Genomic DNA, 24,864 nt, shown 5'->3' with positions numbered 1-24,864 from the left:
TGATCTAGAAAGTGTAAATTGCAATTTGTCACTCCAAAAAACACTTGTTGCCATTATTCCAGTGTCCAGTTTTTGCGCTCTTTACACCATTCTAAGTGCTGGGGTGCATTCTTCTTAGGGATTAGATGTTTAGGACAAGCTGCTTGCCCATAATATCCAAGTACATCAGCCTCCCTCCGAAGTGTTCATGCCGAAACCAGCACATGGTTTTGGCCATTTGTAAAGTTGTGTGCAATGATATGCACGGCACAACCCCTGTTCTTTTGCAGCTCCCTGGTTAGAACTCTCTGGTCCCTGGGTCGTAGTTTTAGGTGTCTTCCAGGCCGAGGACCATTCCTGCAATGTATTTTTCCTCGCATCAATAAAAAAAAAAAAAAAAAAAAAAATCCACAATGTTTCTCAGACTCATTCCTTCAATCAAGCAGCCTACAATGATCCCTCTTCAAACAGCTCTTTCCAGAAAGCCATTCCATTACCAAATGATCTCATCAGTGCCCCTCTACTCATTTTATACATTCAAGAACGTGTCTATATAAATCGTTAAGTATATTAAAGAGAGCATAACTTTAAAAGTGAAATAGATGGATACTGAAACCATTTTTAAAATCAGCATAGAAAATATACATGGTCGAGTCACATTATTATGAGCATCACCTAATAGCCAAAGTAACCGCTTCGGAGCCCCATACACAACAGGTTTGCTGAACTGTCATTTTAGACACGCCTGGTAGCCCCCAGGTTCATTTGACGATGAGCTGTTCCTCTGTAGCATCTTGACCAACCATCACAGCAGATGTTCACCTCTCACATCAATGGCCCATAGTACTCCGCAGTTGCCACATTGGTTATTTGTAATGGCGCCATTTGTCCAGTCACGATTCACATTCACCACAGCAGGATACAAACTGCACAGTTTCAGAAATACTACCACCCGTGGCCCAAAAGCAGATAACCACCCCTTTTTGCAACTCAGATAAAGTCGCCCTTTTACCCATGACAGGGATGAGTGATGTGTGCCGGTAGCCTATCACACACCAGGCCAGCACACGACCCGTAATTTAGTTTATGTGCTACACGCTACAGCTGTCAAATGTAGGAGGTGGTCACAATAGTGTGCCACGACCATGTATATAATACCACCTGAAGTGGCCTGTAGCTAAATCTTTGTTTACCAGTGTAATCATGCAAAAAAAACTAAGATCAAATGCTCAGACATGTTGAAAGTCCTTTTACTGCAAATATCTATTTTTAACAAAAGCCAGTCTTGGCAGGACACAATTAAACAATTCACATCTCAGAATCCATGAACCTTCAGCTGTTCCTCCTTAACAATGCCAATCTGTAAGAAAACACAACAGCACATTTACAAACATTATAAAATACCAACTAGTATATAAAAATACAACAAAACTGTCCAATTTCTTATAGAAAACCAGTACAGTAGTAGGGATAATATCTTTTAGGCAGAAGAATTCTAGTTTGGGAGTGGTTAACAGGGATAAGGGACTGAGGGGCAGCTGTATTAAGCCTGGCGTGCGATAAAGTGGAAGGTGATAACGCACCAGCCAATCAGCTCCTAACTCGTTACAGGCTGGGTTTAAAAAAAAAAAAACAATGGGAGTTAGTAGCTGAAGTGGAAGGCTTAACACATTTGCCCCAATGTTTACCCTTGCAAAAAAAGGTATTCAGAAAAGGTGTGACCAGCATATTTACAGTTTTTGTATTTAAGATTATCCTATTTCAAAGTAACAATTTTATAATGGTTAACCAAACAATGGAACAGTATTGCTTTAAATGCAGTTTAACAGTTCTGAGTTTGGAAAAGGACAGGGGGTCGGCCCATGTAACCCACGAGTGACCAATGTCACTAAATGTGCTGGTTTTGACAGACTGTTTGAAAATTAATTAAGGCAAGCATTTTGACAATCTGGAAGAACTGGCTATGCATGCAGCCAGCAAGTACCATCTATATGGTAAAAATAGGAATTCTGGGGCAGATGTATTAACCTGGAGAAGGCATAAGGAAGTGATAAACCAGTGATATTTGCAAGGTGATAAATGAACCAGCCAATCAGCTCCAATATGAAAATAAACAGTTCGGAGCAGATTGGCTGGTGCATTTATCACCTTGCACATATCACTGATTTATCACTTCCTTATGCCTTCTCCAAGGCAATACATCTGTCCCTTAATTAACTACCGGTAAATCCTTTTCTCGTAGTCTGTAAGGGATATTGGGAATCCATTTAGTACAATGGGGTATAGATGGGTCCACTAGAAGCCATGGGCACTATAGAAGTTTGACTGTGTGCTGGCTCCTCCCTCTATGACCCTCCTACCAGACTCCTCTAGGAAACTATGCCCGAGGAGACAGACATACTTTGAGAGGATATAGAAAAAAGAAAAAGTGGCAAGAAATCGAACCAGCACAACCACAAGAGGAAAGCCATGCTCAAACTTGCAAACAAGGACAGCAACAGCTGAACCAAACCTTACTTAACCAAGAAACAGCAGGAAGAACGAAGCACTGGGCAAGCGCGCAGTATCCTACAGACTACGAGAAAAAAAAAAAAAGAAAAAAAAAAAAAAAGATTTTAAACCTACCGGTAAATCTTTCTCGTAGTCCGTTGAGGATGCTGGGGACTCCGTAAGGACCATGGGGATAGACGGGATCCACAGGAGACATGGGCACTTTAAGAAAGACTTTGGATCTGGGTGTGCACTGGCTCCTCCCTCTATGCCCCTCCTCCAGAGATCAGTTAGAGAAACTGTGCCCAGAGGAGAGACCGTACGAGGAAAGGATTTTAGTTAATCCAAGGGCAAGATTCATACCAATCACACCGTATAACTTGTGATATACTATATAGTTAACAGTATGAAAAAACATAGCATCGGTCCAAAATCGATGAAACTATAACATAACCCTTATGTAAGCAATAACTATATACAAGTCTTGCAGAAATAGTCTGCACTTGGGACGGGAGCCCAGCATCCTCTACGGACTACGATAAAAAGATTTACCGGTAGGTTTAAAATCTTATTTAACGTCCTAGAGGATGCTGGGGACTCCGTAAGGACCATAGGGATTATACCAAAGCTCCCAAACGGGCAGGAGTGCGCGGATGACTCTGCAGCACCGATTAAGCAAACGATAGGTCCTCCTCAGCCAGGGTATCAAACTTGTAGAACCTTGCAAACGTGTTTGAACCTGACCAAGTAGCAGCTCGGCATAGTTGTAATGCAGAGACCCCTTGGGCAGCCGCCCAAGAAGAGCCCACCTTCCTAGTGGAATGGGCTTTTACGGATTTTGGCTGCGGCAATCCAGCCACAGAATGAGCCTGCTGGATCGTGTTACAGATCCAGCGAGCAATAGGCTGCTTTGAAGCAGGAGCACCAAGCTTGTTAGATGCATACAGGATAAACAGTGACTCCGTTTTCCTGACTCTAGCCGTTCTGGCTACATAAATTTTCAAAGCCCTGACTACATCTAGTAACTCGGAATCCTCCAAATCACGAGTAGCCACAGGCACCACAATAGGTTGGTTCATATGAAAAGGATGAGACCACTTTTGGCAGAAATTGTGGACGTGTCCTCAATTCCGCTCTATCCATATGGAAAACCAGATATGGGCTTTTATGAGACAAAGCCACTAATTCTGACACGCGCTTAGCCAAAGGCAAGGCTAATAGCATGACCACCAAAGGCAAGGCTAATAGCATGACCACCTTCCACGTGAGATATTTCAACTCCACTGTTTTAAGTGGTTCAAACCAGTGCGATTTCAGGAAACTTAACACCACGTTAAGATCCCAAGGTGCCACTGGAGGCACAAAAGGAGGCTGAATATGCAGCACTCCCTTCACAAACGTCTGAACTTCTGGCAGAGAAGCCAACTCCTTTTGAAAGAAAATGGAAAAGGGCCGAAATCTGGACCTTAATTGAGCCTAACTTCAGGCCCAAATCCACTCCCGACTGAAGGAAGTGAAGGAACCGTCCCAGCTGAAACTCCTCCGTAGGAGCATTGCTGGACTCGCACCAAGAAACATATTTTCGCCATATCCGGTGATAATGTTTCGCTGTAACGTCCTTCCTAGCCTTTATCAGCGTAGGAATGACCTCCTCCGGAATACCCTTTTCTGCTAGGATCTGGCGTTCAACCGCCATGCCGTCAAACGCAGCGGCGGTAAGTCTTGGAAGAGACAGGGTCCCTGTTGCAACAGGTCCTGTCTTAGAGGAAGAGGCCACGGATCTTCTGTGAGCAATTCTTGCAGATCTGGATACCAAGTCCTTCGTGGCCAATCTGGAACAATGAGAATTGTTCTTACTCTTTTTCTTATTATCCTCAGTACTTTGGGTATGAGATGAAGAGGAGGAAATACATAGACCGACTGGAACACCCACAGTGTCACCAAGGCGTCTACAGCTATCGCCTGAGGGTCCCTTGACCTGGCGCAATATCTTTTTAGCTTTTTGTTGAGGCGGGACGCCATCATGTCCACCTGTGGCAGTTCCCACAGACTTGCAATCTGCGTGAAGACTTCTTGATGAAGTCCCCACTCTCCCGGGTGGAGGTCGTGCCTGCTGAGGAAGTCTGCTTCCCAGTTGTCCACTCCCGGAATGAACACTGCTGACAGTGCTTGCACGTGATTCTCCGCCCAACGAAGAATCCTGGTGGCTTCCGCCATCGCCACTCTGCTTCTTGTGCCGCCCTGGCGGTTTACATGAGCCACTGCGGTGATGTTGTCTGACTGAATCAGCACCGGTTGGTTGCAAAGCATAGGCTCCGCTTGACTCAGGGCGTTGTATATGGCCCCTAGTTCCAGGATATTTATGTGCAGGCAAGCCTCCTGACTTGACCACAACCCTTGGAAGTTTCTTCCCTGAGTGACTGCCCCCCATCCTCGGAGCCTCGCATCCGTGGTCACCAGGACCCAGTCCTGTATGCCGAACCTGCGGCCCTCGAGAAGGTGAGCACTCTGTAGCCACCACAGAAGAGACACCCTGGCCCTGGGGGACAGGGTGATCAGCCGATGCATCTGAAGATGCGATCCGGACCACTTGTCCAACAGATCCCACTGAAAGATCCTCGCATGGAACCTGCCGAAGGGAATGGCTTCGTATGATGCCACCATCTTTCCCAGGACTCACGTGCAGTGATGCACCAACACCTGTTTTGGTTTTAAGAGGTCTCTGACTAGAGTCATGAGCTCCTGAGCCTTCTCCGCCAGGAGAAACTCCTTCTTCTGGTCTGTGTCCAGAATCATGCCCAGAAAGGGCAGACGCGTCGTAGGAATCAGCTGCGATTTTGGGATATTCAGAATCCAGCCGTGCTGTTGCAACACTTCCTGAGAGTGTGCTACGCTGATCAGCAACTGCTCTGGACCTCGCCTTTATGAGGAGATCGTCCAAGTATGGGATAATTGCGACTCCTTGCTTTCTCAGGAGCACCATCATTTCCGCCATTACCTTGGTAAATATTCTCGGTGCCGTGGAGAGCCCAAACAGCAACGTCTGGAATTGGTAATGACAGTCCTGTACCACAAGTCTGAGGTACGCCTGATGAGGCGGATAAATGGGGACATGCAAGTAAGCATCCTTGATGTCCAGAGACACCATAAAATCCCCCTCTTCCAGGCTTGCAATGACCGCTCTGAGCGATTCCATTTTGAACTTGAATTTCTTCAGATAAATGTTCAGGGATTTTAAATTCAAGATGGGTCTGACCGAACCGTCCGGTTTCGGTACTACAAACATAGTGGAATAGTAACCCCTTCCCTGTTGAAGGAGAGGAACCTTTACAACCACCTGCTGGAGGTATAACTTGTGAATTGCTGCCAGCACTACCTCCCTTTCCATGGGGGAAGCTGGCAAGGCCGATTTTAGGTAACAGTGAGGGGGCGTCACCTCGAATTCCAGTTTGTATCCCTGAGACACAACTTGTATAGCCCAAGGATCCACCCGTGAGCGAACCCACTGGTGGCTGAAATGTCGGAGACGTGCCCCCACGGCTCCTGGCTCCGCCTGTGGAGCCCCAGCGTCATGCGGTGGATTTAGTGGAAGCCGGGGAGGACTTTTGTTCCTGGGAACTAGCTGCGTGGTGCAGCCTCTTTCCTCTACCCCTGCCTCTGGCAAGAAAGGATGCACCTCTGACTTTCTTGCTCTTTTGCGAACGAAAGGACTGCATTTGGTAATACGGTGCTTTCTTAGGCTGTGGCGGGACATAAGGCAAGAAATTTGACTTCCCAGCCGTAGCTGTGGAAACTAGGTCTGAGAGACCGTCCCCAAACAATTCCTCACCCTTATAAAGGTAAAACCTCCATGTGTTTTTTTTAGAGTCGGTATCCCCTGTCCATTGCAGAGTCCATAAGACCCTTCTGGCAGAAATGGACATTGCGTTTACTCTAGAGCCCAGCAGGCAAATGTCCCTCTGGGCATCCCGCATATATAGGACCGCGTCCTTGATATGTGCCAGGGTCATTAGAACAGAGTCCCTGTCCAGGGTATCTAACTCCTCAGACAGAGTATCCGTCCATGCTGCTACCGCACTACACATCCAGGCCGAAGCAATTGCTGGCCTCAGCAGCGTACCAGAATGTGTGTAAACAGACTTCAGGATAGCTTCCTGCTTTCTATCCGCAGGATCCTTTAGGGTGGCCGTATCCTGAGACGGCAGGGCCACCTTCTTAGATAAGCGTGTCAACGCCTTATCTACCCTGGGGGAGGATTCACAGCGTAACCTGTCCGTTGGCGGGAAAGGATACGCCATCAGCAATCTCTTGGAAATTACTACCTTCCTATCAGGGGAATCCCATGCTTTTTCACATAATTCATTCAATTCATGTGACGGGGGAAAAGCCACTTCTTGCTTTTTCTCCCCATACATATAAATCCTCTCGTCAGGGACAGGATTTTCCTAAGAAATGTGTAACACATCCTTCATTGCCACAATCATGTAGCAGATGGCTTTAGTCATTTTAGGCTGCAACATCGTCATAGACACTGGAATCAGATTCCGCGTCGACGTCTGTGTCAACTAACTGGGATATTGGGCGCTTTTGAGACCCTGACGGCCTCTGCGCTGTGGGAGCAGGCATGGGTTGAGACCCCGACTGTCCCAAGGCTACAGCTTTATCCAATCTGTTATGTAAGAAGCTTACATTATCATTTAACACCTGCCACATATCCATCCAATCAAGTGTCGGCCCCGTCGGGGGCGACACCACATCTATTTACACTTGATCAGCCTCCACGTATCCTTCCTCATCAAACATGTCGACACAGGCGTACCGACACCGCACACATACAGGGAAAGCTCTGACTGAGGACAGGACCCCACAAAGGCTTTTGGGGAGACAGAGTATGCCAGCACACACCCCAGCGCTACATAACCCAGGGATTACACTGTACCTTAGTGTTTACCCAGTAGCTGCTGAGATATACATCTCTGCGCCTAAATTTGTGTGCCCACCCTCTCTTTTTTACCCTCTATTGCACCTGTAAACTGCCGGGGAGAGCTTGGGGAGAGTCCTTCCAGCGGAGCTGTGAAGAGAAAATGGCGCTGTGTGCTGAGGAAGAAGGCCCCGCCCCCTCAGCGGCAGGCTTCTGTCCCGCTTCTCATGTGTAAAAATGGCGGGGGCTCGCACATATATACAGTGCCTGACTGTATATATGTATACTTTTGCCATCAGGTATCTTAATTGCTGCCCAGGGCGCCCCCCCCCTGCGCCCTACAGTGACCGGAGTGTGTGGGTGTGCTGCGGGAGCAATGGCGCACAGCTGCAGTGCTGTTCGCTACCTTAAGTTAAGACAGGAGTCTTCTGCCGCCGATTTCGATGTCTTCTTGCTTCTGCTGCTTCTGTACTTCTGGCTCTGCGAGGGGGACGGCGGCACGGCTCCGGACGATCAAGGTTAGGTACCTGTGTTCGATCCCTCTGGAGCTAATGGTGTCCAGTAGCCTAAGAAGCGCAACTTAGCTGTAGTGAGTAGGTTTGCTTCTCTCCCCTCAGTCCCACGTAGCAGAGAGTCTGTTGCCAGCAGAAGCTCTCTGAAAATAAAAAACCTGACAAAATACTTTATTAGCAAGCTCAGGAGAGCCCACTAGGAGCACCCAGCTCTGGCTGGGCACAGATTCTAACTGAGGTCTGGAGGAGGGGCATAGAGGGAGGAGCCAGTGCACACCAGATAGTACTGAATCTTTCTTTAGAGTGCCCAGTCTCCTGCGGAGCCTGTCTATTCCCCATGGTCCTTACGGAGTCCCCAGCATCCACTAGGACATTAGAGAAATCGACACTGCATTTATTCTAGAGCCCAGTAGGCTAATGTCTCTTTGAGCATCTCTCATATATAGGACAGTCTTTTATATGCCCCAGGGTCATTAATATAGTATCCTTGTCTAAGGTATCCAGTTCCTCAGACAAGGTGTCAGTCCATACTGCTACAGCACTAAATACCCAGGCCGATGCTATCGCTGGCCTGAGTAAGGTACCTGAATGTGTATAAATGGACTACAGGGTACCCTCCTGCTTTCTATCCGCAGCATCTTTGAGGGTGGCCGTATCCTGTGACGGTAGGGCTACCCTCTTGGATAAGCGTGTTAAAAGCTTTGTCCACCCTAGGGACGGATTCCCAGCGTAATCTGTCTGTTGGCGGGAAAGTATACGCCATAAGCATCCGTTTGGAAATCTGCAGTTTATCTGGAGATTCCCAAGCCTTTTCACATAACTCATTTAGCTCATGTGAAGGGGGAAAGGTCACCACTTGCCTTTTTTCCCCCGTACATATGAACCCTCTTGTCAGGGACTGGGGTTTCCTCTGTGATGTGCAACACATCCTTAATTGCTATAATCATATAACGGATGGCTTTAGCCAATTTAGGCTGTAACTTTGCATCATCGTAATAGACACTGGAGTCCGAATCCATGTCGGTATCTGTGTCAACAATTTGGGATAGTGGGCGCTTCCGAGACCCTGACGGCCTCTGCGACATAGGATCAGGCACGGGTTGAGACCCTGACTGTCCTGAGGCTTCTGCTTTGTCTAACCTTTTATGTAAGGAATTAACAATCATTTAAAACCTTCCACATATCCATCCAATCAGGTGTCAGCGCCGTCAGCGGAGATACCTCATTAATTTGCTCTCACTCTGTTTCCACATAGCCTTCCTTGTCAAACATATCGACACAAGCGTACAGACACCACACACACAGGGGATGCTCTTTTTTGAAGAGACAGTTCCCCCAAAAGGCCCTTTGGAGAGACAGAGAGTATGCCAGCACACACCCCAGCGCTATAAAACTCAGGAATCACACAGTAATACCCCTTTTACACTCGCAGAAAAATCCCGGGATATTGCACGTGAACGCGCATCATCCCGGGATTCTTCAGTGTAAATGGGTACAGGGACAATTTCCCGGGACGAGCATCCCGGGATTTCATCCCAGGTCAAAAGCAGGGTTGAACCCGGGACCGTCCCGGGAAGCTGGGTAGTGTGAAAGGGCCCGTCCCGGGATTCACTACCCGGGACTGTTAAAAGGCCTCCGATTGGAGCTTTCATGGGCTCAGAAAAGATGATGTCATCATTCAGAGCCCTGGGGAGCGTCCTTGATGCGTGTGAGGAAGGCAGCATGGCGACCTGGACAGACCAGGAGGTGAGAGAGTTGCTGAGCATTAGGGGAGAGGAGGAAATTATGAGGCAGATCACAGGCACAGTCAAAGATGCAGTCATTTATAAAAACATCTCCAAGATGCTGCAAGCCAGGGGAATCATCCGCACACAGCAGCAAGTGTTAAACAAAATGAAAACTCTTAAAAAGCATTTCCTTAAGGTGCATGACAACAACAGGAAAAAGAGCGGTGTTGGCCGTATCGACTGGCAGTACTATGACATGTGCGCCAATATCTTTGGAAACACAGCTATATGCAGTCCGGTGAGTGTCTTCCAGTTCACAGTACACTGCTACAGAAGGCACTCCAGAAGAGACACAGACAAGCAGTGACGTCTGTCCATCATCACCGTTGTTAATTGACGACACACCTGAGGACAGCGACACATCATCCCAGCCGTCCATAAACACATCCAGAAACGACGACAGCATAACTGCAACCATTGAAGACGTCGTGGATGCTCAGACCAGTGACAGTGGGACTGTACAAAGTGCCGTCACCCCAACTTTACAGAAAAACAGTAAGTACATGTTTAGAAATTAACACTCATAGCACAAATCCACAATTGTTAATCATCCGGTTATGTGCGTAGTATGAGTGGCCAGTGTGGCGAGCGCTAATGAGCCCCTTGCAGGATCACTGCGCTCAACACGCTGCTGGCACGGTGGCACACTTTGCATTTTCTGCCCCCACGCAGGGGGGCTTTGCATTTTTAAAAAAAGTTCAATGTTGCAGAGTAGCTAGTGTATAGGTGGATTAATGCCACAAACACATGTTTGCTAACGCTGCTATTTTTATATACGCTCATTTTGCATTTCTTCTCTTCACAGTTTACACCGTACCGCCTAGAAGGAAGAAATTGAACAGAGCGGAGCAAGTGGCTAAAGCCATGTCAAATGTCCTTGTCGACCAACTCCGAGAGATGGACGCTACAATGTCCGCACAGGAGGATGCAAGGCTCGACAGGTTTCTAGAGGCAGAACGCCAAATGCATGATGCATTCCTTTCCCAAGTCATGACAATGCAGGAATGCATGAGTAGAGAGCAGTATGACCGCCACAGGGAATTGCACCAAATGAACATGGCGTTCTATGAGCGTATGACCAATACCTCAAGAGCACCAAACCAACACCACAACTCACAATACCCCCCTGAGCAGGGTTTTTCATCATTTAATCCTGGTCCATACTATGCCCCAAATACTGCACCATCTAGTGCGCCAAGCCCAGAGTTTACTGTATTGCGCAATTTGCCGTGAAACACAGTGAATTGCTTTTTTTGGTTGTTATTTGTTGTTAAATAACCACAGTGTGGTCATTGTTTATGCACAACTGTTTGTGCCTTCCTTCATTTTTTTCTATGTTCTGTTTTGTATAGTGTCTACATTAAAGCACTTTTTATTTATTTTTTACACAGTGATAATATACTGCAGGGACACTGTGGTTTATGGTGTTGTATCTACAAACCTACCAGTGTTTTTTTTTTTTTTATGCCAATAAAAACTTGTTTGCAAATCTAGGCATAACATTCCCATTTGTGCGTAAAGTAGACCATGTTTACAGTGTTTTCTACATTGTTTAGGCATATATACACAGTTGCTGGCAATGTGTTTTTTTTGGAAAAACATAAATAATGAACCCAAAGATCAAAGGTGGAATACAAAATAAAAACATTTTCATTCACCAAACATGTTGTGCTGATTCTTAAACACTATTGTACCAGTGCTGCAAGGTTGGACGTAATAGTGTGGCGTATTTGTTCTGCAGCGGAGTTTGAGGCAGTCCCAAACAAAGCACCTTCCACATGTGGGTTTATAACCTCAGGGTCCTGCACAGTCCACTCAGGAAGGAATAGCTCATTTTGCAGTTCACAGATGTTGTGCAGTATACAGCACGCAGCTACTACATTAGGCATATTCATAAGGTCCACATCATTGCGCTTCATCAAACAACGCCATCTTCCTTTTAACCTGCCAAAGGCGTTCTCAACCACCATCCTTGCTGAACTCAGGGTGTGAGTATAGGTTTGTGGCTCTGGGGTTAACTGGACCTGTTGGGTGTAGCCTTTCATAATCCAGGGGCGTAAAGGGTATGCAGCATCCCCGATGTGGACAGGGATCTCCACCCCATTCACAATCTTTGCACACTCTTTGGGGTACAGCCAGCCTCCCTGCTTCTCCTCTACGATGTTGTACAGGTCAGAATTGGCAAGAACTCGGGAGTCATGAGATCGGCCTGGCCAGCCAATAAACACATCTAGGAAACTAAAGAACAGTAAAATTGAAAACAATTAGAATGTAAAACTCACATGCAACTCATCCCACCACCCCAAAAATAAACACTTACCAATATTTGTGGTCCACAACAGCCTGTAATATGATGGAGTGCCAGCCCTTCCTATTAAAATAGTCAGCATGGTTGTCACGTGGGGCAATAATGGGGATGTGTGTCCCATCAATCGCTCCTCCACACTGCGGATAGCCTCGCTTCACAAATCCAATGATGGTATCCTGTAAGCGCTGTCCTTGTGGTAGAGATATGAAGCGCTTGTATAAGGTAGATACAATTGCTTTAGTCACCTGGTGGACTATGACACAGCAGGTGGAGATTGCAACACCGAACAAGCATGAGACTGAGCGGTACTCTCCTGGGGTAGCATACCACCACAATGCAATAGCTAATCTCCTGCGTGCCTCGATGGGTCTCCTAAGCCTGGTGGTCTGCATGTCAAGTGCTGGGGTAAGTAATTCCAGGATGTAGTTAAAGGTTGCACGAGACACACGGAAGTTAGCCATCCACTCCTCATCCTGGTAAGCTTCCACGGTCCTCATAAAGGCTTCTCCGTGCCGGCGATCTCTGGACCAAAATGAGCGGTTAGGGCCCATACTCACGCTCAGTATGATACTCATCCTGGATGATATGAAGGCTCTCCTCCTGCGCAAATATTGGCGGCGACTAGCAGCCCTATCCAGTATAAATTGCGCCCTCCTCCTCCTCATAAAATATATGTGCAGTATACTGCACAGTGTGATAAGCTGCATCATGCTGTCAGTGGCTGTATGAAACATCTGCAATGCAGAAAGAATCATGAGCTCAGGCATACACACTGGTACTCCGTCGGCCATGACTGCAGCAATGGTGTGAGCAGGCACCACCCCTCCCTTTGTTGACTAGTGTGACCTCATCAATGTGAGCCAGAAAAGGCCATTTCTAATGACACACATGTGCATTTGCAGGGATATCCCGGGATCAGTGTAAATGGGGCTGTCCCGGGTCGATCCCAGGTCTTAGTGCAGTGTGAAAGGGGTCAGTCCCGGGAAGGCATCCCGGGAAGCATCCCGGGAGTGAGAGTGTAAAAGTGGTATTACTTAGTGTTAACCCAGTAGCCGCTGTAATAATGATTTTTGCGCCTAATTATGTGCCCCCCCCCCCCCTCTAATTCACCCTCTTCTACCGTGTATCTGCAGGGGAGAGCCTGGGGAGCTTCCTCTCAGCGGAGCTGTGGAGAAAAAAATGGCGCTGGTGAGTGCTGAGGAAGAAGCCCCGCCCCCTCAGCGGCGGGCTTCTGTCCCGCGTTTATTGTGTCTACTTTTTGCCAAGAGGTCCTAATTGCTTCCCAGGGCACCCCCCCCTGCACCCTACAGTGACCGGAGTATGTGGGAGCAATGGCGCACAGCTGCAGTGCGCTACCTCAGTGAAGACAGGAGTCTTCTGCTGCCGATTTCGAAGTCTTCTTGCTTCTTTCACCAGCTTCTGTCTTCCGGCTCTGCGAGGGGGGCGGCGGCGCGGCTCCGGGATCGGACGACAAACGGTGAGATCCTGCATACGATCCCTCTGGAGCTAATGGTGTCCAGTAGCCTAAGAAGCAGGACCTATCTTCAGAGAGTAGGGCTGCTTCTTTCCCCTCAGTCCCACGATGCAGGGAGTCTGTTGCCAGCAGAGCTCCCTGAAAATAAAAAACCTAACAAAATACTTTCTTATAGCAAGCTCAGGAGAGCTCACTAAACAGCACCCAGCTCGTCCGGGCACAGATTCAAACTGAGGTCTGGAGGAGGGGCATAGAGGGAGGAGCCAGAGCACACCAGAATACAAATTCTTCCTTGAAGTGCCCATGTCTCCTGCGGAGCCAGTCTATTCCCCATGGTCCTTACAGAGTCCCCAGCATCCACTAGGACGTTAGAGAAATATATGTAACTAAGAGCTCTAAATTTTCTATTATATAGTATATAGTTCTTGTTACTACAGCCCGCAAAGTGCGTGGGAAAAACACTTTTGTTTCTCTTGTCAATACAAAAGCTGCATTAGACCAAGACGGTTTAGGAGAGACCCCCACCAAGAGAGGAAGTCCCAGAGTTAACAACTCTTGATTGCAAGTAATGTTAATCTTCCCCAGACTACACAGAATGAGGATTACATGTACATACATTAAAGAAAGTATACAAAACAAATAAAATAAAATCTACTGCGTTATAGCTAAAAGAACATTCATTGCTTACCTCCATAAGAAATTGACAGATGTTTTTCCTCTGGTCACCCTGCAGTTGAATGACTTCACCGTATTCTGGATGTTCAATCACAGTACCATTACAGGCAAATTTCTGTGGAGGGGGGGGGGGGGGGGGGGGGCGACAAAAAACATCACACTACATAAAATATTTGTCTACATGTGCTTCTTCCCAATACATCACCATTTACATTCAATACTTGGCATTTGACAGCATTAGCTGCAAGATGTAGAACCCATGTGTAAGGGGCATTCCGTTGTCACATGTGGGACACTTGAACTGAGGTTCCTATTAAAAGGAGGCTTTCATTATGAACTAGCTGTTCAAAACCTGTTCACACGGGAGTTTGATTTTCACAGTTGTAAAAAATAAGATTTTACTCACCGGTAAATCTATTTCTCGTAGTCCGTAGTGGATGCTGGGGACTCCGTAAGGACCATGGGGATTAGCGGCTCCGCAGGAGACTGGGCACAACTAAAGAAAGCTTTAGGACTACCTGGTGTGCACTGGCTCCTCCCACTAAGACCCTCCTCCAGACCTCAGTTAGGATACTGTGCCCGGAAGAGCTGACACAATAAGGAAGGATTTTGAATCCCGGGTAAGACTCATACCAGCCACACCGTATAACTCGTGATACTACACCCAGTTAACAGTATGATAACAACTGAGCCTCTCAGATGGCTCAACAATAACCCTTTAGTTAGGCAATAACTATATACAAGTATTGCAGACAATCCGCACTTGGGATGGGCGCCCAGCATCCACTACGAGAAATAGATTTACCGGTGAGTAAAATCTTATTTTCTCTAACGTCCTAAGTGGATGCTGGGGACTCCTGTAAGGACCATGGGGATTATACCAAAGCTCCCAACTGAGCGGGAGAGTGCGGATGACTCTGCAGCACCGAATGAGCAAACTCTAGGTCCTCCTCAGCCAGGGTATCAAACTTGTAGACTCTTGCAAGAGTGTTTGACCCCGACCAAGTAACAGCTCGGCAAATTTGTAAGCAGAGACCCCTTGGGCAGCCGCCCAAGAAGAGCCCACTTTCCTCGTGGAATGGGCTTACAGATTTAGGGTGCGGCAGTCCAGCCACAGAATGTGCAAGTTGAATCGTGCTACAGATCCAGCGAGCAATAGTCTGCTTAGAAGCAGGAGCACCCAGCTTGTTGGGTGCATACAGGATAAATAGCGAGTCAGTCTTTCTGACTCCAGCCGTCCTGGAAACATTTTTCAGGGCCCTGACTATGTCCAGAAAACTTGGAATCCTCCAAGTCCCAAGTAGCCACAGGCACCACAATAGGTTTGTTCACATGAAAAAACGGATACCACCTTAGGAAGGAATTGGGAACGAGTCCTCAATTCCGCCTTATCCATATAAAATACAGATAAGGGCTTTTGCATGACAAAGCCGCCAATTATGATACACGCCTGGCCAAGGCCCACAGCATGACCACTTTCCACGTGAGGTATTGTAGCTCCATGGATTTAAGTGGCTCAACTCAATGCGACTTCAGGAAATCCAACACTACGTTGAGATCCCACGGTGCCACAAACGGGGGCTGACTATGCAGCACTCCCTTAACAAAAGTCCGAACTTCAGGCAGTGAAGCCAGTTCTATTTTGTAAGAAAATCGATAGAGCCGAAATCTGGACCTTCATGGAACCCAATTTTAGGCCCATAGTCACCTCTGACTGTAGGAAGTGCAGAAATCGACCTAGCTGAAAATTTCTTCTTTGGGGCCTTCCTGGCCTCACAGCACGCAACATATTTCCACCATATGCGGTGATAATGGTTTGCGTTCACTTCTTTCCTAGCTTTAAATAGCGTAGGGATAACTTCCTCCGGAATGCCCTTTTCCTTCAGGATCCGGCGTTCAACCGCCATGCCGTCAAACGCAGCCGCGGTACGTCTTGGAACAGACAGGCCCCCTGCTGCAGCAGGTCCTGTCTGAGCGGCAGAGGCCATGGGTCCTCTGAGATCATTTCTTGGAGTTCTGGTTACCAAGCTCTTCTTGGCCAACCCGGAACAATGAGTATAGTTCTTACTCCTCTCCTTCTTATTATTCTCATTACCCTGGGTAAGAGGCAGAGAAGGGAACACATACACCGACTGGTACACCCACGGTGTTACCAGAGCGTCCACAGCTATCGCCCGAGGGTCCCTTGACCTGGCGCAATATCTTTGTAGCTTTTTGTTGAGGCGGGACGCCATCATGTCCACCTGTGGCCTTTCCCAACAGTGTACAATCATTTGGAAAACTTCTGGATGAAGTCCCCACTCTCCCGGGTGGAGGTCGTGTCTGAGAGTCTGCTTCTCAGTTGTCCACTCCGGGAATGAACACTGCTGACAGTGCTAACACATGATTTTCCTCCCATCTGAGAATCCTTGTGGCGTCTGCCATCGCCATCCTGCTTCTTGTGCCGCCCTGTCGGTTTACATGAGCGACCGCCGTGATGTTGTCTGACTGGATCAGCACCGGCCGGTGTTTAAGCAGGGGACTAGCCTGACTTAGGGTATTGAAAATGGCCCTTAGTTCCAGAATATTTATGTGTAGGGAAGTCTCCTGACTTTTCCATAGCCTTGGAAGTTTCTTCCCTGTGTGACTGCCCCCCAGCCTTGAAGGCTGGCATCCGTGGTCACCAGGACCCAGTCCTGTATGCCAAATCTGCGGCCCCCTAGAAGATGAGCACTCTGCAGCCATCACAACAGCGACACCCTGGCCCTTGGAGACAGGGTTATCCGCCGATGCATCTGAAGATGCGACCCGGACCACTTGTCCAACAGATCCCACTGGAAAATCCTTGCATGGGACCTGGCAAATGGAATTTCTTCGTAAGAAGCTACCATCCTTCCCAGGGCTCGCGTGCATTGATGCACCGACACCTGTATACGTATTAGGAGGTCTCTGTCTAGAGACGACAACTCCTTGGACTTCTCCTCCAGGAGAAACCCTTTTTATCCTGTTCTGTGTCCAGAACCATACCCAGGAACAGTAGACACGTCGTAGGAACCAGCTGCGACTTTGGAATATTCAGAATCCAGCCGTGCTGTTGTAGCACTTCCCGAGATAGTGCTACTCCGCCGAACAACTGCTCCCTGGACCTCGCCTTTATAAGGAGATCGTCCAAGTACGGGATAATTATTTCGGCCATTACCTTGGTAAATACCTCTGTGCCGGGGACAGACCAACGGCAACATCTGGAATTGGTAATGACAATCCTGTACCACAATTTTGAGGTACTCCTGGTAAAGAGGGTAAATAGGGACATGCAGGTAAGCATCCTTGATGTCCAGTGATACCATGAAATTCTCCAGGCTTGCAATAATCGCCCTGAGCGATTCCATTTTGAACTTGAACCTTTGTATATAAAAGTGTTCAAGGCATTCAATTTTAGAATGGGTCTCACCGAACAGTCTGGTTTCGGTACCACAACATTTTGGAATAGTAACCCCCGGCCTTGTTGAAGGAGGGGTACCTTGATTTCACCTGCTGGAAGTATAGCTTGTGAATTGCCGCCAGTACTACCTTTCTCCGAGGGCAGCAGGCAAGGCTGATGTGAGGTAACGGCGAGGGGGAGTCGCCTCGAACTCCAGCCTGTATCCTTGTGATACTATTTGCAGAACCTAGGGATCCACCTGTGGGCAAGCCCACTGGTCCCTGAAGTTCCCGAGACGCGCCCCTACCGCACCTGTCTCCACCTGTGGAGCCCCAACGTCATGCGGTGGACTCGGAGGAAGGGGGGAAGATTTTTGATCCTGGGAACTGGCTGCTGGTGCAGCTTTTTCCTTCTTCCCTAGTCTCTGTGCAGAAAGGAAGCGCCTTTGACCCGCTTGCTTTTCTGAAGCCGAAAGGACTGTACCTGAAAATACAGTGCTTTCTTAGGCTGTGAGGAAACCGGAGGTAAAAAAAATTTCTTCCCAGCTGTTGCTGTGGATACGAGGTCCCAGAGACCATCCCCAAACAATTCCTCACCCTTATAAGGCAGAATCTCCATGTGCCTTTTATAGGCAGCATCACCTGTCCACTGCCGGGTTTCTAATACCCTCCTGGCAGAATGGACATTGCATTAATTCTGGATGCCAGCCGGCAAATATCCCTCTGTGCATCCTTTATATCTAAGACGACGTCTTTAATATGCTCTATGTTAGCAAACTATTATCCCCGTCTTAGAGTATTAATATTATCTGACTGGGTATCAGACCACGCTGCAGCAGCACTATTTATGCTGAGGCAATTGCAGGTCTCAGTATATAACCTGAGTGTGTATATACATACTTCAGGATAGCCTCCTGCTTTTTATCAGCAGGCTCCTTCAAGGTGGCCGTATCCTAAGACGGCAGTGCCACCTTTTTTGACAAACGTGTGAGCGCCTTATCCACCCTAAGGGATATCTCCCCACGTGACCTATCCTCTGGCGGGAAAGGGTACGCCATCAGTAACTTTTTAGAAATTACCAGTTTCTTATCGGGGGAACCCACGCTTCTTTACACACTTCGTTCATTCATCTGATGGGGGAACAAAACACTGGCTGCTTTTTCTCCCCAAAAATAAAACCCCTTTTATGTGGTACTTGGGTTCATGTCAGAAATGCGTAACACATTTTTCATTGCCGAGATCATGTAACAGATGTTCCTAGTGGATTGTGTATATGTCTCAACCATCTGTGTCTGCCATCTGAGGTAACGGGCGCTTTTTTGAGCCCCTGATGGCCTTTGAGACGCCTGGGCAGGCGCGGGCTGAGAAGCCGGCTGTCCCACCGCTGTTTTAAGTCATCCAGCCTTCTATGTAAGGAGTTGACATTGTCGGTTAAAACCTTCCACCTATCCATCCACTCTGGTGTCGGCCCCACAGGGGGCGACATCCCATTTATCGGCCTCTGCTCCACCTCCACGTAACCTTCCTCATCCCACATGTCGACACAGCCGTACCGACACACAGCACACACACAGGGAATGCTCTGACTGAGGACAGGACCCCACAAAGTCCTTTGGGGAGACAGAGTATGCCAGCACACACGCGAGCGCTATATAATGCAGGGATTAACACTATAACTGAGTGATTTTTTTTTCCCCCAATAGCTGCTTGTATAAACATAATTGCGCCTAAATTTAGTGCCCCCCCTCTCTTTTTAACCCTTTGAGCCTGAAAACTACAGGGGAGAGCCTGGGGAGCTGTCTTCCAGCTGCACTGTGAAGAGAAAATGGCGCCAGTGTGCTGAGGGAGATAACCCCGCCCCTTTTTCGGCAGACTTTTCTCCCGCTTTTTTATGGTTTCTGGCAGGGGTAATTTATCACATATATAGCCTCTGGGGCTATATATTGTGATGATTTTGCCAGGCAAGGTGTTTATATTGCTGCTCAGGGCGCCCCCCCCCCCCCCAGCGCCCTGCACCCATCAGTGACCGGAGTGTGAGGTGTGCATGAGGAGCAATGGCGCACAGCTGCAGTGCTGTGCGCTACCTTGGTGAAGACTGAAGTCTTCTGCCGCCGATTTTCCGGAACACTTCTTGCTTCTGGCTCTGTAAGGGGGCCGGCGGCGCGGCTCCGGGACCGAACATCAATGGCCGGTTCCATGCGGTCGATCCCTCTGGAGCCAATGGTGTCCAGTAGCCTAAGAAGCCCAAGCTACCACCAGTTAGGTAGGTTCACTTCTTCTCCCCTTAGTCCTTCGCTGCAGTGAGTCTGTTGCCAGCAGATCTCACTGTAAAATAAAAAACCTAAAATATACTTTCTTTCTAGGAGCTCAGGAGAGCCCCTAGTGTGCATCCAGCTCAGCCGGGCACAAGAATCTAACCGAGGTCTGGAGGAGGGTCTTAGTGGGAGGAGCCAGTGCACACCAGGTAGTCCTAAAGCTCTCTTTAGTTGTGCCCAGTCTCCTGCGGAGCCGCTAATCCCCATGGTCCTTACAGAGTCCCCAGCATCCACTTAGGACGTTAGAGAAAAATATTTATTTATTTTTACTTTATTTTTTTTAAATCACTAATTTTCTTACTTTCTGATATGTTGGCAAGATGAAATTTAACATAGGCATTCCCTAAGGGGATGAGAAGGGGTTTGCATTGCATGAACGATAACACTCAAGCGGACAGTCTGCTCAAAATTTGGATTGCACCTCCAGTGTGTAGAATTTAATAAACTATAAAAATGGTCCGAAAAAAAAAAAACCTTACTTTAACGTGTCAAATTTACAGCCCTATAGATTTGCCAAACTTTAAACACATTTAATATATAAAAGAGAGGCGACATTCATTACATAGTTAGGTATAGCATTATTGATTTTCAAACTTGTGTTATGGGTGGGTCAGAAAAAAAACCAAACAACCACCACACTTGTATGGCAAGCTTATACAATCTTTAAGAACTTTTGGGGGGGGGGGGGGGGTCATTCCGAGTTGAGCATAACGCCCCGCAGAAGTGCAAAAGCATCGCACAGCTTTTGCATTTCAGGAATACCTCCTGGCCAGTTCAGCTCCTGCTGATGGCAGAGAGAACCTTTTCACTGTCTGGGTCACAGCGGCTGCTTGTGACGTCACACAACTATAACTCAATTAGCAAGTTTGTTCATTGAACTAGCCTACTTTCAGTCCTTTCCCTTAGTTTGTATTAAGCGGTGTAGCTTATGATTATTACACCCTATGAAACATTTAACCCTTAATGACACATTGCATGTTCCTTGTGTAGCCTAAAGAGGACACTCGTAAAGTAGATGAATGAGGCCCAAGATGACAAAAAAAAAAAAAAAAAAAAAGCATATAACAAAATATGTATGGTTTTAAATGACGAAACCAATGTCCTTTCTAATGGACGATTTGCTAGTGTTTTAGCTCGCACACCAAAACATTGCGATTTGTTCCAATTCTATATATTGATACTCTCTAAAGGTGCATACACACTGGGTGTTTTTGCCCAGCGTGTATACACAACGATGATCATGAACATCACTGGCAGGAAAATAGCTCAGTGCACGCACTGAGCTATTTTCCCTGTGCCCAGCAATGTTCACAGGGATGTGAAGCACTTTCAACAGTAGGAAACTGTGGAAAGTGCTTCACTCAGCTTTTCAAAAAGCACAACGGACGACGGTGGCCAGCGATGATGCGGAAGCACGCATCAGCGCTCACCGTCCACCTGCCAAGTTTGAGTTCAAAGTAACTCAAAATGGCAAAAGTGAGCTACTTTGAGCTCAAATTCGCCCAGTGTGTATGGGCCTCAACTCTAGCAACTCCAATTACTGCTCGCTTAACAATTGTGCCGAAATTAGATTGATAAAGTACTTGTGCAGTGGGATACTCTCCTCATGATGATCTTTCTGGGCAAAGCCATCTCACACTCACATCGACTGTTACAAGCCGGTGCTGCCATCTGCCGTAGAATGTTCATTATTTTTGTACATTTAAGTGAACATTGGGATTTGAAATGGCAATAGTAATCACAATACAACCTATGCAATAAATGTTTTGCAATAGTCCTTTTAAATGGACATGTGGTCATAAAGGGTTAAGCTGACAGAAATAGTGTTTTATTTACATAGTACAAAGAGCACAGATAACAAGGTTTAAGTCTAAAAACATTGACCAACTTACCTTCTTAAAGGCTTTTACAAGTTTTTTTTTGTCGTAATCATCTGCAATGCCCTGTACTGTAGTCAGAGTCTTTCTGCCGTTTCGTTGTTGAATTCTTATATGGATGTAATCCTCGGTCCCTGCCGGGAGTAAGTCGTCACCCTTAGTTGCATCAGCAAAGGGGTCTGAAATGAAAAAGCAACATAAGACCTGGTGACAGGTCCCCCTTAAACAACAGTGCCCATAAAAAGCAATGTGCTGCAAACTAAGAAAATAGACCAGGAAACCATTTGCTTGGCATACCCAACACAATGAAGATCAATGTAGAGTAGTCACATTAGAGGTGCTTTTTTCATACACAATAGGATAGTTGTAGCTGGTCAGAAAGCAAGTAGCGACCCCACAGTTGTGCAGCTTACAGTGTTAACTAGGCTAGCTTGTTCCTACCCTTAAAGATTTTTAAGTAGATCTACATAAAGCCCTAACCAGCCTCAGACTAAATGGGTCAAAGAAATAAGAACTAGCTAAAATAAGGCGCAAAGGAACACAAAAAAAAAAAAAATTATAGTCTTTGTGCTGTGGGATCCTGGTGTGCCTAAGGACACTTATATGGGTGCCCTGGGTTGGCGGTCCAGGACCATTTAAAATAATTTATGGTTAATGTAATAGGCAAAACCACTGCTGGTGGCTGCCAATCAAAATGTGGACAAACAAGCAAATCTTACACCTCACAACACAATTAAACCTCAGGATGACAAACAATCTACTTAATTTAATATTTAAGTTTCTCGATAAGAAACTTTTGGCGTAGGGTGCCATGAAAAGAAGTGATATTCTAGGGCGCAGAGATTCAAAAAATTTGGGAACCAGATTTAGATGCAAGAAACACTATTCAGATTTGCTCACATCAGAAAGTGTGAGAAACAAACAGCAATGACTTGCTTATAAAACCCTGATATGCATGCAGCCACACATCAAGCAAGGGATCAACAGGACCACACGCAGTACTGACTCATCTCCCTTTATTACCACAGTACGTTAGTAGTTCTTTACTCCGTTTTACTAAATATTTTCCTTACCTCAATTGCCTCGTCTTAACATACTGCGTGAAGCTCCTGCAAAAACCTTACAGCTAATTTAACATGTCCCTAATAGTCTTAAAATACATGTGCATCGTAGGGGGGATTCCATTGATTAGGTGCACCCGATCTCCATCTAAAGTGATGGGAGATTGGGAAGTGCAATTGTTTTATTGCGCCTTGAAGTACCGGGATTTGCAGCATAAAACCGCGGCACTACACATTTCTGCTCCTCAGCACAGGAGACTGCAAGAAGAAATGTCAGCATCTGCAGTATACCTACCCATACAGCAGCACAAATTAGTTGCCAACTAGTGGCAGGCACCCATTAAATGATTTAATCCCCCCCCCCCCCCCCTCCAAAGCGACCAAGAGCATATATTAAAAGTAGGTCAGCCAGCTATAAAACTAAGGAACTCTAATTCCTAATTCAGTACCCACTTATAGCCGGCACAAAGTTTAGTGAAAATAAACGACTGTATAACATTGTTAAAAAGTTTGCATGTTACAAACCAGCATATAAAAACATTAAAGCACAGTACTGCAACTTTCATGGGGAGAGGAGTATATAATTTATAAGTGATCTAGGGGTCTACTCATAAAGCAGAGAAAAGTCCTATTTTGTGGAAAACAGGGCTTTTTCTCTACTTCATGCTTTTCAGAGCAAGTTACCAAGAAGTCCCCGACTTCTCCAGTGCACCCCCAACCGAGCCGTGGCTGAGTCACATCCTGTGATTCATGAAAGAACGTAAAGTACTGCTTTCCGTTTCTCCATGGAGTTCAGGTTCGTCATCTCAGAATGGGATCCGGTCTGAAGATCGACAGTGTCTAGGTCGACAATGTTTAGGTCGACAGTCACTAGGTCGACATGAGTTTTACAAATATTTTTTTTTCATACTTAACGATCCACGTGGACTACGATTGGAACGGTAAAGTGTGCCGAGTGAAGCGGTAGCGGAGCGAAGGCACCATGCCCGAAGCATGGCAAGCGAAGCGAACCATGCGAGGGGACGCGGTGCACTAATTTGGGATCCCGGTCACTTTACGAAGAAAACGACACCAAAAATAAATAAAAAAATCCTCACGTCGACCTTTAGACCTGTCGACCTAGAAACCCTGTCAACCTTCCATCCATGTCGACCTAGTGACTGTCGACCTATAGTGGTCGACCTAAACATTGTCGACCTAGATAGTCGATAAAACGAACCACACCCCTCAGAATATGTAATCTGAACATCAGTGCAGAGATGGCAGGGAAGCTCAATGCTTCCCTGCTCTGTCCAGCACCCATATTGGCACCAGCAACCTGAAAACAAGCAGGTTTTAGACTCATGTTTATGGGACAGATGTACAAAGCTGCTGATGGCAATCATAAATTAAGAGGGAAGTCCAGAAACAGGGCATTGTGTCCCTCCTGGAGAGGGTCATGTTGGGAGGTATGCTATACCATCGGGCCCACGGCCTTAGACAGCAGCCCCCTCCTAGATAGGCAGAGCACGGACATCCGGTAACTTGTGATATAGCGGCAGCCCCGATCCGTACTCAACGTGGCGCCATCTTGCGAGGGGAAAAAAAAACAACAACAACAAAACGTTGGGCCTGAGGGGAGAAGGCCGAGTACTCACAGCAAGGCGGCGGCTCGGGACCGGCACAGGTCACATACCCCTGAGCCGCATCCCTGCGAGAGCGGGGAGCACAGAGGCCCCACAGCTACAACGCCGAGCAGCCACTACCCGTGTAACAGCAGACAGCAGGGGGATAACGCCAGGGGACAGGAGCGAGTTCTCACCGAAAGAGTTGAGGTTCTGGATAGAGGACATGCGATATTATTACGAGCACGGAGTGCAGAGGAAAAGGCTGGCTGCGGCCGGAGCGGAGAAGGCAGAGCGTACGCTGATGGGTCTGGGCGGGCGGAGCAGCGAGAACTAATCTTTCTCTCTCGATGCGGGAAGCACACAGGCGCGAGGAGCCGAACACCAGCTAGGAGAGCGGTCTGACGGAACCCGAGCCTGCTTGCTTACAGTCTAGAACAAGATGGCCGAGCTGCGGCTTTT

General features: G+C 47.3%; 1 protein-coding gene across 1 annotated transcript; it reads right to left on the bottom strand.

Annotated features, from left to right (window-relative positions):
- Positions 1-1,213: 1,213 nt before the first annotated feature.
- On the bottom strand, positions 1,214-24,864 carry EIF1B (eukaryotic translation initiation factor 1B). The gene is made up of 4 exons (XM_063922394.1): positions 24,600-24,864; positions 21,753-21,916; positions 14,160-14,261; positions 1,214-1,339 (listed from the first exon to the last, which is right to left on the bottom strand). Exons 1-4 carry the CDS (start codon positions 24,628-24,630, stop codon positions 1,295-1,297), a joined length of 342 nt encoding a protein of 113 aa, XP_063778464.1. The 5' UTR covers positions 24,631-24,864; the 3' UTR covers positions 1,214-1,294.

This window comes from Pseudophryne corroboree, chromosome 5, assembly GCF_028390025.1.
Source record: "Pseudophryne corroboree isolate aPseCor3 chromosome 5, aPseCor3.hap2, whole genome shotgun sequence".
Classification (NCBI taxonomy): Eukaryota; Metazoa; Chordata; class Amphibia; order Anura; family Myobatrachidae; genus Pseudophryne; species Pseudophryne corroboree.
Note: the sequence above shows the minus strand (reverse complement) of the source record. Positions and strands in the feature narration are given on the sequence as shown.

Coding starts and splice junctions, on each gene's coding strand:
- EIF1B (XM_063922394.1), bottom strand. CDS start 24,630: ATGTCCTCTATCCAGAACCTCAACTCTTTCG. Junction 21,917..24,599: donor CCAGAACCTCAACTCTTTCG/GTGAGAACTCGC, acceptor TTTTCATTTCAG/ACCCCTTTGCTGATGCAACT. Junction 14,262..21,752: donor TTGTAAAAGCCTTTAAGAAG/GTAAGTTGGTCA, acceptor CCCCCTCCACAG/AAATTTGCCTGTAATGGTAC.